Genomic DNA, 19,154 nt, shown 5'->3' with positions numbered 1-19,154 from the left:
TAAGGTAATAATATAATATAATTAACCACTATCTGGGGGAAAGAGAGGCTAAAATATCAAAGGAAAATATCTCATGATTAAAATGAAACCGGATGACTTATTCTGTAGAGTAAGAGTATACAGTAAGGTTTAAAATTACCTTGTAAAGTTATTGTTCTTTGAGTTGGCTCTGCATTTTCCCACTAATGGGTAAGGCACCAACTGACATAGTCTAACAGGAGCCCCTTCTCCCAGCAGTGCCTGTTAGAGCACATGTGCTCCCCCTTTCTATACCTCCCCTCAGCGTTCATGAACAGTCTGAGGGCAAGGCTACATAAAGGGGCACTGAGGTTATATAAGGGGGCACCAGCTCAGTTTCTTCCAACCATTTGTGCCAGATGGAAGTGAACCATTCTGGTCTTTTGGATCTGGTTTTTTTTCTCCTATTTTAGTCTGGAATAGTCTATTGTCATAAATTTTTAGTGTTAGTGTTAGTAGTTATAGTCAGCTAAGTTAATTTGCAGATTTGTTTCTGTGGGGTGACAGATCAGAAGAAGATGAAGGAGAAGCCAGGCTTTAAGGGATGCACTTTCTGCCTATCTGTCTTCCCGGTATTGGATGCCCATCTGAGGTGCCTTAAGTGATTCAGCAGGGTCACTCCCCTTCTGAGTGTTCCATCTATCACACTTTCACACCTAGAGCACATAAGGAGAGGCGTAATAGGCTGCACGTGGTCCTATTTAAGGAAGATCTCCCTGTTAACTATTCGGGTTCCAGGAGATCTTTGGATCTGAAGACTAAGAGGCCCATATTGTCTCTGATTGCATCAACGAGTAAGGCTAAGATGTCTGAGAAGTCCCAGGGATCCGTGCCTTCGCTGGTTCTGGCATACATTCCCATTTCATCACATCCTCCTGTTAAAGCTGCCAGGGTGTCAGAGGCGCCATCTATTCAGTCTGGAGATAAGGACCCCATGCCAAGGTTCCAATTGTGTCCATTCCAAAGACGAACACAAAAGAGAAGACAGCCACAGTCAGCAGTGCCAGATCCCATGGATCACATTTATCAGTTCCATCCGATTTGGATCCATTTTCTGTGGTACCAAGTCTGAGACCCAAGTCAGTTCCACATTCTACTTTATGATCCAGAATTACTGAGTTGAGTTTCTCTCTGGATCTGGTGATACCTAAATCTGTAAGATTGTCTCCATTGTCTTTACAAAGCCCTGTACCGACATCAGATCCAAAGAGGACTATTACAGTAGTAGAAGATGTTGACTGTTTGGCCCCTGATCATCCTTCAGATCCAAGTTGAGAGTTTCTTGGGGGACAGGAAGAGGAAAACCTCATCAGTTCCAAGGTCAAATCCCCTACTTCTGAAAAGAGACATAGGATAGTACTACCTCTGCTTCATCCTCCTCTTAAGACTTCTATAGGGTCATCAGGAAAATCTTTCTCACCTGTCATATCAGTCATCCTCCATGCAGTTATATTGCAGATCCAGGGTTGCATCCACAGGTAGAAGAGGATCATAAAAGTCAAAAGACCTCAGCTCTCCAGATTTATGTCACCCAAGGCTGGGTTTCCTTAGTCTTTTGGTCAGTTTGTGCCACCACTTCTTATGCAGATGTTCCTGGACACTAACTGTGGGAGAGACTGGTAATCTTGGACTCCATGGTTTTATTGGGCTGCACCACATGAGTTCTTGGGTCATCCACTTTGTGGATGGAGTAATGATGTTCCAGCTAATAAGGATGCAGCTGCTGAGAATTTTTCTGATCAGATTCCATCAGGTATGTCTGCACCCCAGACAACAGTGCCTGACACATTGTCTGAGGAAGAAAAAGAAGAGTTGAGTATGGTGGATCAGTTGGCATCTACTTTGAACTTACCCTCAGTTGCTGTGGAAGAGGCATTGCATCCAGTATCTGACATTCTTGGTGCTCCTTCAAGGAATAGAATGTCTTTATCTGTTTTGAATGGTCTCTTGCAACCTGCTAAGGCCATTTGGGTTACTCTTGCTTCCTATCAGCCCATTTCTTAAAAAGCAGATAAACTGTATCAAATCCCACAGGAAGGTGTTGTATTTTTATACTCACCCTGCACCAAATTCTTTAGTGATTTTAGCAGCGAGTAATAGATTTAAGTTTGGTCAAGACCAGTCAACTCCAGCAAATAGAAAAGAAGAAATTGGATGCCCCTGGAAGGAAGGCTTTTCCTCCTTAGTCTTTAGATATTAGCATAGCTAATTACGAGGTGGTAATGTCCCACTGTCAATTCCATCTATGGGAGAAAATGGTTATATTTATGCAAGAGTTACCAGACAATCAGAGGAAATTAGCCAATTCTATCTTGGCAGAGGGACAAAATGTGGCAAAACATGCTTTCAGGGCTTCTTTTGATGCTTCTGATTCTTCGGTCAGAGCCTTAGCATCTGTGGTTACTTTGAGAAGACATGCATAGTTAAGATCTTCATCATTGACTGTGGACACTAGCTTTAAGGTGGAGGATCTCTGTTCTGAGGGTGGTGGTTTTTTCAGTAACAAGATGGATGAGCTTTTGGAAAAGTCAGAGACAAGATCTACTGCTCATTCTCTGGGTTAGTTCTCCACTGCTAGGAGACCTCCTACTCCTTGTTTTCATTACCAGAGTGCATTTTATGCTCAACCTTCTTCATATTTTTTATCTCAGAAACTTCAGCAACAACATCAGCAAACAACTTCTTTCTGGCAGTCTCAACAGAAGAAGTCATTCAGGTCCAGACCAAAGTCAAAGCAGATCTGCTTCATCCTCCTCTTCATTTAATACATAGCCATAGATCTGGCACAAGGGTCAAAAGTTTTGGACCAACTGGCAAAGTTCCTTCCTACCCCTTGTTTGGAAACAGGCTAGACCACTTTATCAGCTATGAGAGACTTATTACATCACGCAAACAGGTCATAGAAATAATAGAAAAAGTCTATGCCATACGGTTCAAAATACTACTTCTTTTTAACTCCCCTTATCCTTCCATTTTCAGGGAACATCTCACAAAATTTGTTCTTCTATTGGAAGTTCAGAAATTGCTTTTGATGGGAGCACAAAGGAAGTTCACAAAGGGATGGGGCAAGGCTTTTATTCAAGATGGGTCCTGGTGCCAAAAAAAGATGAGTATTTCAGTCCAATTTTAGAGTTCTTTGAGATGATTCTGCATATTTACACTTCCCATCCACCTTCCCCTATTTCTCGGAGTCCTGTCTTGGTTTCTCTGGATAAGCAGTGGAAGGAATTGAGGCAGTACAGAGCGCAGCACTTCTTTATATAGCTTCACCCTGAGAATGTTCAGACACACCGAAGAGAGGGCTAGGAGGAGGCATGTGTGCACTTTAATGGACACTTTGGAGAAGTCTCCACCATTAGGCTGCCTAGGGTGGCGCATTATGCCTGAGCGTGAATATGTAGAGTCATCTCAGAGAACTCCAGTTACAAGTAACCTTCATTTCCTTAATATTGCACTAAGCCTCCCTTCAGTGGGAGACTACATGCTTGCTCCAGTTTACTGGTTGAAATGCAATTTGTGCTGCTTCAGTTATTTGGGATAAAATTAGATACATCATTACAAGGAACAGCTAGAAATTTTGGAATGATTATTAATGGTGGTGCATGAAGCAGAAAGAGGACTGTCTGACCCTGTAGGCGTAATAAAAAAATTAATTAATCAAAGAGGCTGTAGAATTCATATTGTGTGATTACTCAGAAATGTGGTAGAGCATAGAACTTCCATTTGGAATGAGCAATAATCAATAGCTGGCTAGGAGTGTTGGCCAGAAAGGGGGCACAACAAAAATATTGCTGGGAAAATCTGTACCTGAAAATCCCAACTGTCAGATTTGCTGATTGAACACAGTACAGTTTATAATGTATCCTTTCATTCCTTTCTTGTTTGCCTACGCTGAGACTCCCAGTGTCATCCTCTTCCTTCCTTATTTACTTCACACGCTTTTTCTCTCCTCCCTTCCCTGCTCAACCCTTTTCTTAAAAAATCTGTCCACACTTCTCTATGCCATTTCTCTCCTCCCTCTCATTAGCTAGTCCTCTATTTTGAGGATACCTAAATTTGTTCTTTGCTTTATACCAGCCCTCTGCTTTGATTTTTAAAGTGTTTCAGAAATCCTTGCAATGAATCTGATCCCAGGAGTCATGATGGCTAGCCTGTTAGCAGGGCAGCAGTCACTGCATGAGTAAGAACAAGGCAGTGGGTTAACCTGCAGATATGGAAAGCTACATGTATTACAGAGATGTACTGGTTACCAGCTTTAGAGCAAATTTTGCTTAATCTGACACCACATTTAGTGGACATAAGGATCCTGAATAGTAGATAACAATAAAATGTATGGGAACAAAAGAGAGAAAGTTGGGTTGTAGGAATTGGGGGGAGAGGCAGAAAAATGAGAGTGAGGTTAGACTTGACATATTCCATGTAGAGAGTAAAGAAAGGAGTCTAATACACCTCTACCCCGATATAACGCTGTCCTCGGGAGCCAAAAAATCTTACCGCGTTATAGGTGAAACTACGTTAAATCGAACTTGCTTTGGTCCACCGGTGTGCGCAGCCCCACCCCCCCAGAGCACTGCTTTACCACGTTATATCTGAATTCGTGTTATATCAGGTCACGTTATATCAGGTTAGAGGTGTATTATCTGGAGCAAGGAGCTCAATAACAAGGGGAAAGGACATAAATGAAGTATAGGACTGTTTCAGTCCTAACTACACCAATGGTAATTGGTGCTTTGTCCAATCAGGCCTTGGCTATTTGCTGCACGAGAATTTACTGAAACTATTAGTAAATACATTATGGAGAATTTGAAAATCTTAACTTGATGCTTACAATCATCATTGAACCATTATCCGATGCTACATATACATGCTGTAGTAACATCAATAAAAATAGTGGAAGCCTTGCATTGAGCACCAATGCTAACAACTATTAACATCTGTACTTGTTTCTGGGAGGACATTTACATTCTGTTAGCTGGTTATAAATACTTACTGGTATATTGTCTGTATTGTATGGGCCAGATGAGCTCAGGGTACCATCCCCCACTGCACAGATCTACAGATGAAGCAGCCAGAAGGCTGATGCTTGTACTCCCTGTGTGAAAGTGGGTGGGGTTAGCTAATAAGGTCTGGAGAACCCCATGCCTTAAAAGGGCATGCATGAGTGGAGTGGGAACATGATCAGGTCCCAGTCCCATCCATTATAGCTAAGAGGCTAGTACTGATTGGTTTGTGTGCAGTATCTTTATGGAGAGGATAGTAGATGCTGCTTTTGAGTATGTTTCCCCTAATGCCCGCAAGGCATTCTGCCTGCGTCGACAGCCTACAGGCAGAGTGTTTTCAGCAACTGCTTGGTTGGGTACCACACACACACCCTGCTGTTGTGGCTGCATGAGTCATAATCTAGCCCTTATTTGTTTTTTGCTTGTATGGCTCTAGAACACCATGTACCTGAGTTGCTTTCCCCCACACAAACCACTAAGCCTGTCCGTGGTATATTAAAATGTACTTTTCTGATTCAAACCCCACAATTCAATCTGTTTGGTCTAATGTACGCATATTTTAATGTCTTTTTATTACTTTTGAACTAGAGCTTTACAGGAGACTTTTTAAAAAAAAAATGTAATGAGTTACAGTGTGCCTGTTTCTGGAGGAATGTCCTTTACTATTCACCTCAGAGGCCCTTTGTGCCCAGAGGAAACATGTAAACTATTGAAAAATTTACAGCTGCTCCACCATGCAGTATTTTTGTGTTGTAACCTCCTACAGAAGCTGTTTTTAAAATGAAAAATGTTTTATAATGTCAGCCTTATTACCAGCGGAAAGAGAGGTGTATTTTTTTCTTTCCTTGATGTGGCATGTTTGTTTTAGCCTGTAACAGGCCACTTTTGATGTTTTAAAACTGCTCCTGGTCTGGTGGGAAATCTTTCTGTATATAACATTTGATGATTCAGTGACAATCTTAAAATAGACAGATCTCGTCTATTGACTAATATTCTGAAGAAATGTTTTTATTTCAGATTTTAGATGTCAGAACTTATTCAAGGATCTGGGGGAACCTTTACAGTATTACTAAATGGGGGGGCCATCCAGAGGTGCCATTGTGTGACAAAGCAAAACCAACCCCAGCTTTCCCACATCTGTTTGAAATAGAATTAGACATCTATCCACCTCCCTACATCCAAACTTCAGGTTTAAAAAAAATGGAACCCAAATCTGAAGCACCCCTCATTGTGAGTTTACAAAATTACTAGCTGACTTGGGTTTTGCCAAACTAATACAACCTCTGCTTTTGCCAAATTCTGCCTTACAAGGAAATGACATCTCCCAAGGGGGAAGAGTTTGGACTAATTTTAGTGAATTGTACTCCATGAAACCAAATTTCCCCTCTAAAACGGCACTGTAAAACAATTCATGTTTAATTTAATAATACACTATCAAGAATATAGTAATTTAGTAATACATTATCAAAAATATATCTGAGGGGAAATAGAAGAAGGGAGGAGATAGCAAGATTCAAAGCTGATGGAAAGAAAAAGGGTGATGGAAGAAAAAAGCAGAGAGGTGGCAAGGGCGGAAAAATACACAACAGAGACATGATAAAACATAAAGATTTTATTACTTAAAACTTAAAGGTCAAATTTAAAAAATAGTTTGAAAAAGTGAAAGAATGCGATGAAATAGAGCAGATAGAAGGAAGTGCATATGCTAAAATTTGTCTAGGACAGCAAAAGGCCTGATCTAACCTCTGCTTTCAAGAATTTTGTAAGAAAACTGTAAATTGCATTTGCTTTACTGTATTCCCATTCCATAGCCAGTGTTTCCAGGTGGGCTTTTTTGTGTGTGTGTTGCTCATTGCACTGTGCTTTTATTGATTTCCACAAGGATTTCTTCAAGCAAAAATAAGCATTTCCATCACTTTCCAGGCCTTACCTACTGCTCTGTCAGTTTTTACCAAACCCACATTTTCCAATTATACTTGTCTGTCATTTGACATTTTTATCTGACAAGTAAATTAAGGTAATCAGGAAGAGTCAGGCTTGAAGAGACCCTTTGTAGTGATGTGGCTAGTTGAAGAAAATCCTAATATATTGGACTCTGGCGTATCTGCCATCATGGTAGAAGAGAACAAGAGGAGCAAAATAATCACTTTCTAAGAGTATACAGTCCCAACTAATGACAGGTTTCAGAGTAACAGCCATGTTAGTCTGTGTTCGCAGAAAGAAAAGGAGTACTTGTGGCACCTTGGAGACTAACCAATTTATTTGAGCATAAGCTTTCGTGAGCTACAGCTCACTTCATCGGATGCATACTGTGGAAAGTGTAGAAGATCTTTTTATACACACAAAGCATGAAAAAATACCTCCCCCCACCCCACTCTCCTGCTGGTAATAGCTTATCTAAAGTGATCACTCTCCTTACAATGTGTATGATAGTCATGTTGGGCCATTTCCAGCACAAATCCAGGTTTTCTCACCCCCCCGCCCCCACCCCCCCGCACACAAACCCACTCTCCTGCTGGTAATAGCTTATCTAAAGTGACCACTCTCCTTACAATGTGTATGATAATCAAGGTGGGCCATTTCCAGCACAAATCCAGGGTTTAACAAGAACATCTCGGGGGGGAAGGTAGGAAAAAACAAGGGGAAATAGGTTACCTTGCATAATAACTTAGCCACTCCCAGTCTCTATTAAAGCCTAGGTTAATTGTATCCAATTTGCAAATGAATTCCAATTCAACAGTTTCTCGCTGGAGTCTGGATTTGAAGTTTTTTTGTTGTAATATCGCAACTTTCATGTCTGTAATCGCGTGACCAGAGAGATTGAAGTGTTCTCCGACTGGTTTATGAATGTTATAATTCTTGACATCTGATTTGTGTCCATTTATTCTTTTGAGACTGTCCAGTTTGACCAATGTACATGGCAGAGGGGCATTGCTGGCACATGATGGCATATATCACATTGGTGGATGTGCAGGAGAACGAGCCTCTGATAGTGTGGCTGATGTTATTAGGCTCTGTGATGGTGTCCCCTGAATAGATATGTGGGCACAGTTGGCAACGGGCTTTGTTGCAAGGTTAGGTTCCTGGGTTAGTGGTTCTGTTGTGTGGTATGTGGTTGCTGGTGAGTATTTGCTTCAGGTTGGGGGGCTGTCTGTAGGCAAGGACTGGCCTGTCTCCCAAGATTTGTGAGAGTGTTGGGTCATCCTTCAGGATAGGTTGTAGATCCTTAATAATGCGTTGGAGGGGTTTTAGTTGGGGGCTGAGGGTGACGGCTAGTGGCGTTCTGTTATTTTCTTTGTTAGGCCTGTCCTGTAGTAGGTGACTTCTGGGAACTCTTCTGGCTCTATCAATCTGTTTCTTCACTTCCGCAGGTGGGTATTGTAGTTGTAAGAATGCTTGATAGAGATCTTGTAGGTGTTTGTCTCTGTCTGAGGGGTTGGAGCAAATGCGGTTGTATCGCAGAGCTTGGCTGTAGACGATGGATCGTGTGGTGTGGTCAGGGTGAAAGCTGGAGGCATGTAGGTAGGAATAGCGGTCAGTAGGTTTCCGGTATAGGGTGGTGTTTATGTGACCATGGTTTATTATCACTGTAGAGTCCAGGAAGTGGATCTCTTGTGTGGACTGGACCAGGCTGAGGTTGATGGTGGGATGGAAATTGTTGAAATCATGGTGGAATTCCTCAAGGGCTTCTTTTCCCTGGGTCCATATGATGAAGATGTCATCAATATAGCGCAAGTAGAGTAGGGGCGTTAGGGGACGAGAGCTGAGGAAGCGTTGTTCTAAGTCAGCCATAAAAATGTTGGCATACTGTGGGGCCATGCGGGTACCCATAGCAGTGCCGCTGATCTGAAGGTATACATTGTCCCCAAATGTAAAATAGTTATGGGTAAGGACAAAGTCACAAAGTTCAGCCACCAGGTTAGCCATGACATTATCGGGGATAGTGTTCTTGACGGCTTGTAGTCCATCTTTGTGTGGAATGTTGGTGTAGAGGGCTTCTACATCCATGGTGGCCAGGATGGTGTTATCAGGAAGATCACCGATGGATTGTAGTTTCCTCAGGAAGTCAGTGGTGTCTCGAAGGTAACTCCCAGCTATCCTTTTCTTTTTGCGGATACAGACTAACATGGTTGCTACTCTGAAACCTGTCATTATTTGCACTGTTACTTGTATCACATCATTTTTATTAAGTTGATTTTTTCCAAGTAAATATGACTCTATTGAATAGAACATGATGCAAAATCTAAAGTAATTCCCACAATATCACGAGTTACTGTTTGGGAGCTTAACTCTTTAGTGAGTAGTTGATAAAAGCTTTCAGTGTATCTTTCATTCGAAGAGGTATGTATCTAACTTGTCTGTGAACAGTTTATGACCACAGATACTGAATGCAGTATTGTAATTTATTGCCTGTCTGTATTTCCATTAAATTATAGAGACAGAAACCTAATGCCAGAGATTTAATACATTGTTTTTATTGCAAATTGGACATAAATTACTATTGTTTTTATTTGCTTTGACTACGGTTGCAAAGATGGCTCATGCTATTTATTAGTTGCTAAATCACTCAGAAATATTATTTAAAGTCCAAATGTTCCCTCTTGGATGCAACATTTTTATGAGGCTTTTGACAGTTTGTGTACAGTATTCTGGGTGTCACAAAGTACTGAATAAGAGGCTACATTGTATTGAGGCTTCTCCTCAGAGCATCCCAGATGATGTACCAACATTTGAATCAACGGAGACCCCGGGAGAGCTGCATGTTGTACTTTCTGAGCGGTGCACAATTGCATAAAATCAGATTTTGTTTTCTTGATGAAGCTGAGGTTGATCTCTTTCCTGCATTTATTGAAGTCAGCTAAAACACCCAGTACTATATTTCTACCACTGTCAGAGGGCCCCAATAGGGTCCCTGTTCTTAATTCTCAAAATACTACATATCTCATAGAAACTAACAAATAGATAACAGATGGAAATGTACTGGAAGGTGATAACTGTCACATAGAATTAGGGGCAGATAAAGACCCTCAGGATTACAGAGCAAGAGAGACAGAGACAACAGAGCCAAATCCTCTCATTCATAGAGCATCTAATAGACTGAGGCCTTGGACTGGCCTCTAGGCACTACTGCAATATAAATGTTTAATATTAATAATAATAATAGGATCAGACTCGCAGAGGCAATATTTTCAGGTGATTTGCTTAGACCCAATGTTTGTTGGAGAAAGTGATAAGAACAGACAAATCTTGAGAACAACATTTTTTGTTGCTTGGATAGAGGGAGGGAGTTAACAGATGAGCCTGCACTGGGATCACTCTGACACCCATTAGTTCCCCTGAAGAAAACTGATTGGGATTATTATAGGTAATTAGTGAATCAGACTGATGGTCTGGATGAGCTAATGAGCCAATTAGCCCATCAGCTCAAGACTGATAAAAAGGCAGTGGAAGGAAGTGCCAGGTGAAGAGAGAGAGACAGGGCTAGCTGAGTCCAATCTCACAGAGGTCTCAGGGAAGGGAGACTGCTTCTCTGTGGTCCTGAAGGGAGGACTGAAGCAAAGGGGATATTGTAAACAGTACTGTTGTATAAAGATGTTGGTGGAAGGAACTCAAATGGTACAGTGCATACACAGCCATTAGAGTCAGAGCTGGCTTCTGGAGTGCAAAAAGGCAGGATAAGGATCAAGTTCCGCTACAGGTGCCTTTCACCAAAGCACCTGATAGTTAAAGCTGTACACATATTTTAGCAGCCTGAAGAGCCTGTGCTGCAAAGAAACACCCACATGCTAAATAAGAGTCTTGTCTCTGCCTTCTTTGGGGCTCAGTTGAATAGTCCTTATTATCCATACAATACTGGGAGATTTGCCCACAGAATGAATGCAGAATTGGGCTTAGTATTAAGCTGACTATATAAATGTGTGGTCCATGTGTCTTGAAGTCTGCTAAACTTGGACCCTGGCAAATTGCAAGAGTCTGAGAATTCCATAGGCCTTCATCTGATCATCCTGTAAAGCTTATACTCAAGAAACCACAGCTGATCTTAGCAACTGCGACAGAATATAAAACAAGTGGCAGTTTATTCATATAGCAAGGCCACAAACCATTTAGGATTTTAAATATATTTTTAAAATATTTGAATATAATTGCTTTGCCAAAACCCTTATAAACCAATTCCACTTCATGAGTTTTATTTTCTTGTGTTTGGAAAGAACACAACGCATTTTTTTTACTATTATCTTATTACTATTATTATTACAATTATCTAGTATAGTAGAGCATTGGGCTCTTTTAAATATGGGGCCTGATTTTCACACTATAGTTGTGTGTGCAACTGTGCACTTTGCATGCACACTGCTTCATCTACATATTGCTAGATGGAGAGTCTGTCTAGACATCTGCATGTGGTAGTGTACGTGCAAGCTATATGGATAATTACAGGACAATGCAGTGTAGGTTTGAAAATCAGGTTCAATTTTAAATTTCATAATTATTGGCTATTTTTATGAGCTGATAGCTCCAGGGGCTGGCTATCCCAGCTATGTTGACTGTAATTTGTAAGCTTTGGCAGGCAGGAGCAGAAGTTTCAGGACCAAATAACAGAGGAGAAAATGTTTGTGCACTTCCCATGTACCTCTTTAATCTCTCTCTGTCAAAACCGCCTCCCCATCTTCAGGAATAGTGCACAGAACTAACTACCTGCCCATTGACCTCCTCTCCTTCCCTCCATTGGCAAATTCCACCCACTGCCCTCCTTAACCACCAGAGAAATCATTGCAACTTTCAGCTCTCATAGAGTAACCAGGCATTAGGCTGGTGGAATATTATGATCCTTTCTGCATGTATCCCACTCATTGAAACTTTAACCCCTCTTCTCTGTGTTTCTGTTTCAGCTTCTGATATAGCTGCGGAGCAGGGGCAGATTCTTGTAATTGCCACTGCTGCGGTTGGTGGATTCACTCTCCTGGTTATCCTCACTCTGTTCTTCCTAATCACTGGGAGGTAATTCATATTACACTGTACTAGTTCACATATGGTGAAATTCATCCCAGTGAGTGGGCTCATATTAGTTAAATCATTAGTCCACAGCTTATGTGGCAAATAGGGCCTTGTGCAGTCCAGTTGTCATGGAGTAAATGTCACCTTATTGAGTGTTGCCAGCTCTTCCAATTTTAGTGAGAATCTTCTAATACTTAGTGTTTTGTTTAAAGCTCCACTCCTAGAGTCATGTGATTAGGTGAGAATTGCCGCTTTCATTTTTTCTAGCCTTCCTTGCCGAGAAAAGCTTGAAAACATGATCCAAGTACACCCTAAGGGTTCGGAAACCAGAAGGCAAATAAAAAGAATCCCAAATGTATTTATTTTTAAATCTCATGATTTTAAGCCAATCTCATGATTGTGGGGGGACTTGACTCATTATTTGGTATGCTTGCAGTTAGCAATAGTGCGTACTCTATTAACCTATTTTAGTAGCCGCTTTCTGTATTACACTTTTAAAAAAATACATATCCAACAATAGATGTAGCAATTGAAATACACAAAGAGAAAATATGCTTATTGAAATCTATTGCCTGATCAATGTTTGATTTTTTTATATATCTTGTTTATGAAAACAGTCCAGTCTAGTGATAGAATCATGGTTTTACTAATCTAAGTACAGATCAGGAAAGTGGTACCAGAAGCAGAGGAAGGACAACTAAGAAATGTGATCAACTTAAGTAAAGGAAAAGTTAATCGAAAACCATTAGAATTAACATACTAAGAGTAATACTAATTAGACTGTAGAATAGTCTCCCCAAAGGAAGTGGTGAGAGTCCTATTTGCTTGGGATTTTTAAAATTAGACTGAACAAAGCCCTATTAAATCTACTTCAGCAAACATTGATGCATTAGCAGGAGATGCACTAGATGACCTATTAGGACTTATCCAATGACTCTCTTATTCCATTTCCATTTCCTTCCTTGTAATACTATACTGACTGTTCAGCTTGCTTCACTTGATATGATGATCACGGTCTAATACTGACACTGTGTTAATTGGATGAGGAGTTGCTTTTATTCTATTGGCCAGATTGTGCTCTTCCTTACACAAATGTAAATCTGGAGTAAATCCATATAACCTCAGTGGAGTTACTACCATTTTGCACAGATGTAACTGAGATCAGAACCTGGCTCCCTGCCAGCGTGGGGAATCATGTGTCTCAGATCTTCCACAAGGAATATCCATGCAGCAGTCTCCCCTTCCCATGTGGAAGAATGGACTCGACCTCTTCCCCAGCTCCACCTTCCCTGGGCCCCAACATGTGGCCTCTCTCTCACTCCAAGGTTTCACAAGAAATGAGTAAGACACCCAAGAAAGGAGAGGGCCAGGTGGACAGACATCACCTCCCCCCTGTACCTGTTTCAGTTTCCAAGGAAAAGACAGTGTGTTCCCACTCCCTTTTGTGCCTGGGATCCCTACAGCCAGTGGGAGTCACTGGTCATGGAGCTTCTCTAGAAAACAAGAAAAGTCTCAGGGAGACAGAGCTTCTCTAGAGGCATGAGGCTTCTGTACAGATTCAACTGTCCAACTGTAGATCCAGGAGACTCCACAGAGAGGTTCTTTTGTTCTCTTTGGGAGTTAGGGGTTCCACAGCCTGTTTCATGGGGAGGGATTGTGTATGCACAAACCCTGGACTCCATTCCCCCACACAACATAATGAAGTGGAAGTATCTCCAAAGAGGGATTGTTGTTGAGTTTCTCCCTCTGTGTCCCACCTGGTGTTCGGGAGGAAGGGGGAATCTATGAATTGCGTGGAACTGAACCCCGTATTTGCACTCTTCTTTAGAATCTAAGCTTTCATTTGGTTGACAGATGAAGTTCTAGCCCTCCTGAATGTGAATATATCCGTCATTATGTGAATTAGTGCACTGCTCTCTTGTGAAGCGTGTAACATGACAGACTAAAAAACAGTAGAACCAGTAGGTATTAACATTCCATTAAGATAAATGGGAGAAGTTAACTTCAAAGACTAAATGTGACAAATTCAATATTAAGAGTGTAAGCAGAGATCTCTACTAGTAGCTACTGCTTTAAATACTGGAAAATATATTATTTCACTGGAAATAAAGATGGATTCGGCCAACAAAGACAGGAAAATTTTGAAAGAAATTATTACGTAGAATCATCAAGTGAAATTCCTAAAAAATAATGTGAATGCCTCACTTAAAAGGAACTCAGTAACGGAATAAGATTAGTATTGGTGTGGATATTCTTGAATTCTTCCTACTTTCATTCTTTCTCTTTGCTAGTGTTACAAACATCAGAGGTTCTTTTAGCTTTCTAACACCTTACTGAATGGAACTTTTCAATTACATAAGATATGGATTCATTTTGAAGTATCTCTTAAACACAGTGATAAGAGAGTATTCATTAGAAATTATTCTCTGAAGACAGAGTGAGAAAATTTCGAATAAATACTCAATTTACTATAGGATTTGAGGCAAATTTCAGTGTGAAAGATTGGATTGGTACCCTACAGATGTGTTCTGCTTCACTATTTAGAATTAGCAATTTGATGGACTGTCGAATCACAAGGCTGCTGATGAGTCTATTTATATTGAAGAGGCATGGTGAGATAAGCACCTGCTTGTGTACTTCAGTGAATGATTATCCACTAAGAGCAAATAGGAAGCATTTCCATCAGTTTCAGATATTAAAATGAAAGATGCAGTGACTTAGAGCCACAAAAATTATGGGGGATGGTTGGCTAAATTCCAGGGAACGCAGCATTAAAGCCTGGTATGATTTATTTTGATCATTAGAGAAATTAGTCCTCAGTGTTTTGTCCTAAACTACCAATAATAAAAACATGTCAAAACTGAGAGAGAGACTCGCTGTTACAACCCAGGTGAGCTCTCTCTGCTGGACATGTACTAGGCTGTTGCAATGGACAGTGGCGCTCACCACCATTTGCATGTTACACATGGTGCATACCATTGTCAGGGGCAGCACCACCCATGGAGAGAAAAAAGGGCTACCCAGGGAGGGGAAAAGAGAGCCCCCAAATGGAGTGGGATTGCTACTGACTTCATGAGATCACAGTACCACTTACTGCAATTTGCCCGACAGATCCTCTGTCACAATGGAGAGACCGCCAGACCAAACTTGAATGATGCTGCAACCCCTAAAGTGAAAGTGGTTCAGCTGAGTGTGCCCTTGATACTGGATGCAAACCTTTGGTCCCATGTGCTCTTGACTTGCTTGGGCTCAACAGAATTGAGGCACTGTCTCTCAGGCTCCAGGTGTCTAGGCATAAACTCCAGGTGCAGATGCCATGTCTGCTCCCACTCTTGGCAGTGAGAACACTGTGGTCCAATTACCTACATCCTGAAACCAGTGCCAGCTCTCTCGAGCTTCCTCAGTAGCTGTTACATGCTCTCAAAGTTCCACCTAAACTGTGGACCTACTAATTTACGGTTTCCCTCTTTGGAGCTATGTGACAATGTAAGGAAGAGACTCTGCAGAGAGATTTCTAAATACCCACACCTTTTGTCACAGAGAAAGCATGCAAGACATACAGATCCATGCAAAAATAATAAACATCTTTGCACAAATACCCTCCCTCCAGTGTCCTCACTGCTCCAAGGTGGCCTTTGGGATTTACTGTCCCTGCTCGTCCTGTCCAGTCTTCCCTTCTTCTGGTTGGTGAGAGAGAGCTACCAAGAGAAGAACGTGTCCTTTTGTACTTTCCAGTCCCTTCTAACAGGTAATCTTCCAGGCCAGCCTCAAAGCCTTCCTTAGGTTATCAAGGTCCCCATCAGGGAATCCTTTGCTTGGTTACAATCCACCTGAGGTCCAGACTAGATGCAAACTCTTTTCTTGCAGATAGGCCATCCTCTGCAACGTAATGGGTATGCTGCACAGGACAAAGTCAGTCATGTTTAACAATCCTTACTCACTCTTCTGTCTTCTCACTCACTTGTCTTCACTTGTCAACTTCGCTTGTCAACACCCTTGGAATTCCAGTCCAAGATTGAGGCAAAAAGACAACAGGCAGAGTACAGCCACACAACCCAATGTTGCTCACAAAACAAAATGGAGTTTGTAGTTTGATATAAATACATTCAGACATATAGTTAATTGTTACACTCACACAGCTGGTTGTATGTTGTTTATTCACTAACATCTTCACAGAGGTGACAAAATAATGAATGCAGAGATTGGAGCAGAGGCTAATTAGAGAAAATGTGTGGTTCTGACATGGAAAAACAGTTTTATCCTTCATGAAGCCCAATAGTGTCATAGAATCTATTACCTCTATATAGAAAAAGTGAGCTGCTTTAACCCACAGGACATTAAAGATAATACGATCAGGTTTAAAATGTACAAATCAACATACAAAAACACAAAGGCATAGCATGAGAGAGGCTAAATTCAATAATTTATCACCAAATTGCAAGGGTTTTCTGTTGCTGTTTGTAGACAAAACTAAAGATAAATACAAACCTGGAAATTCAATATCTGGGTTGAGCTAAACTTGAAAAGTTTGGATTTTATTGTGTCTGATTTGAATTTCAGTATAGTTCATTTCACTATTAATCACCCCAACCACATTATATTTTTATATGTTGCTTTTTTGTAGTTGCTCATAAGATATAATCTTTCAAAAATTTGTTATCTATAAATCTCTGTGAATTCAGAATAGGTAGACCTTGTAATCAAAGTAGCTTATGATGTCATGAACCTCAATAGAAAACTTAAAGTGCATTTATTCTGTGTATGATAACCATTTTAACTAAAACTGTTTGCTCTTTAAAAAGATGCCAGTGGTACATAAAGGCCAAAATGAAGTCTGAAGAAAAAAGAAGGGCTCATTTGCAAAATGGACATTGTAAGTAATACAACATCGTGTTATTTAATGCCTGTGTCGCATTTTCAATGAAAGTTATGTGTTTTCTCTATACATTTTTACCCTGACCCTGTAATTTAATCCATGTGGAAAAACCCCTTAGTTTGTGGAGACCCACACTGTAGGATCAAGGCCTCTCTTATTATCTGTGTAGCCTCTTTGCAAAAGTTGACTGAAAAACTTGCATTTATTCTACTGAGCAAGTTTGCAAGGGAAAAGGTCCATCGCCTTTTGGATTTCAACGTTAACACTTTTTTGTCAGTTTTCCAGGCTTGCCTGTGAATTCACAACTGCTCTGTATTATATTATTCTTTATGAAGTGATTATCAATAGATTCTGCTCCTGTGGTGCATACAGCTTACATGCGTGAGATCGGACACTTTTGATTAGCAGTGCAGTCCTGCGGTCATTGTTCAAGTAGACTCCTCATACCCACCTCCATGCAAATAGACTACTGCTTGTTAGTCAGTCCGAGTGAAATCTGTGTGGACAATCACTGAGAAAAGCACAGTTATTCTACCCTATAGTAGCTGTGGTTGTTTGAGGTGTGTTATCAACACAGATTTCACAACCTGCCCTCCTTCCCCATTACTGCTCAGTCCTTCTCTTTTGGGATTCTATATTGATGAAGGAACTATGGAGCAGTTGGGCCTACTCTACCGTTTATGCTCTGAGGTGCAGGGGCACAGGGGTACTGAGGTGCAGGTACTGCCCCAATGGATACTGCTAGCCCAAAAGAATCTGATCTTGCACACCTGGGGCACATGTGCAACAAAGGTGGAATCTCTATGGGCAATAGATCTCAAAAAACCATAGTTCCTATAGGGCAAGTAACCATTCTCTTTGTGGTGGTTTCCCACTTCTACTGGGAAACATGACAAATTGGATGTGCCAAAAATAAACATTAACAGTATTCTATCTGTGTATTTACCATTTCCAGTGTTTCCATATTGGTACGGTCTTCCTTAATGGTAATACACTGCCTTCCACATGTGTTAACAGTATCAAAATCATTGATACTGATGATGTATAGTAGTATTACATGAAATACTAAAATGGAGATTCAATATTTTTCTGCTGAAGAGCTACTTTTTCCCAATGCAACAAATTATCTTTAAATTAATTAAATCATCTCCAAATCTGAAGAATAGGGGCTGAGTATTCAATTGAAGGATTCATATATGCACAGTTAATTATAACCTTCCTTAATTTTATCATCTTATTTACTAAAGTGCCCAATTCTTCCACTTATCTTACTCATAATCCCACTGAATATTTACTATACTGCTTGCCTGGTAATGTAGTACTTTACGTAAGGGTAGCAGAATCAGGCCCCAAATTATAAACCACCCTTTGGAAAGCAGGAAGGAAGTTCGGGGATGGAGGTCTTTATCTTTGAATGAATGAATATTCATGATGGTGCAAGGTATTGGATTAGCAGAACTGGAGACTGAAGTCATCTATTAATCCAAATATAAACTTCCACGCATGCTGCCCTACTTCTCCAGTGTCGCTCAAGCCCACGTAGAAAGACCACCTCTATGTGGGGAGGGTATTGTTACTTCCATATTAGTTCAATCTCTGTCAGCTCTAAAGCTGCCAACAAGCACGCCAACTGTTGTACATGTTTGGCCACCCATTCATTTTACATAGGCTACAATGTAATTAGCAATCGGTTGCTAATAATTTTCAGTCACTATTGACCTAGTCCAGATTGTGTCTGTCATCTTAAATATGAAAGGCTTAATATCCCATCACTAATGCACTGAACCATCTGTTCACTGCATTTTTTAAAGTTAATATTGGTTATAGCATGGGAATGTGTGTTGAAGGATTTTTGACTAAAACATAAGTAAAATCTTCCTTTCTTTCCAGTGCGCTTCCCAGGAATAAAAACGTATATTGATCCAGACACATATGAAGACCCATCTCTTGCTGTCCATGAGTTTGCAAAGGAGATAGATCCTTCAAGAATTCGTATTGAGAGAGTTATAGGGGCAGGTAAAAGCATGCAGGCTTACAAAAATATTAATAATTGTCTCCCCTAGACATAGGGAAACTGCCTTACTCAACTTGAAGTCATATGGTGGTAATCAAATACTGTATCAAATGTGGGCAGAGTTTCCCAACAGGCAAGGACACTCTGGGACAGCTCTCACCCACAGTGCTAAAGGTGCAGCAGGAATGGCAATAGAAGTCTTTCCTGTCCTGCTGCTATAGAAAAATGGACGGGCTACCCATTCTTTTGA

At 40.8% G+C, this 19,154-nt stretch overlaps 1 protein-coding gene across 7 annotated transcripts in view; it reads left to right on the top strand.

The window, feature by feature from the left end:
• The window catches only part of LOC141999196 (ephrin type-A receptor 6), an 817,098-nt gene that overhangs the window by 593,388 nt on the left and 204,556 nt on the right, over window positions 1-19,154 (top strand). For 6 of the 7 annotated variants that reach the window (XM_074972364.1, XM_074972372.1, XM_074972355.1 and 3 more), the window contains 3 exons: window positions 11,909-12,017; window positions 16,817-16,887; window positions 18,781-18,906. The exons of the other annotated variant lie outside the window; for it this stretch is intronic. In XM_074972364.1, coding sequence (XP_074828465.1) covers window positions 11,909-12,017; window positions 16,817-16,887; window positions 18,781-18,906 — 306 coding nt within the window. The remainder of the gene's footprint in view (window positions 1-11,908; window positions 12,018-16,816; window positions 16,888-18,780; window positions 18,907-19,154) is intronic. 7 annotated transcript variants of the gene reach the window in all.

This window comes from Natator depressus, chromosome 1, assembly GCF_965152275.1.
Source record: "Natator depressus isolate rNatDep1 chromosome 1, rNatDep2.hap1, whole genome shotgun sequence".
In the NCBI taxonomy this organism is placed as follows: Eukaryota; Metazoa; Chordata; order Testudines; family Cheloniidae; genus Natator; species Natator depressus.
Note: the sequence above shows the minus strand (reverse complement) of the source record. Positions and strands in the feature narration are given on the sequence as shown.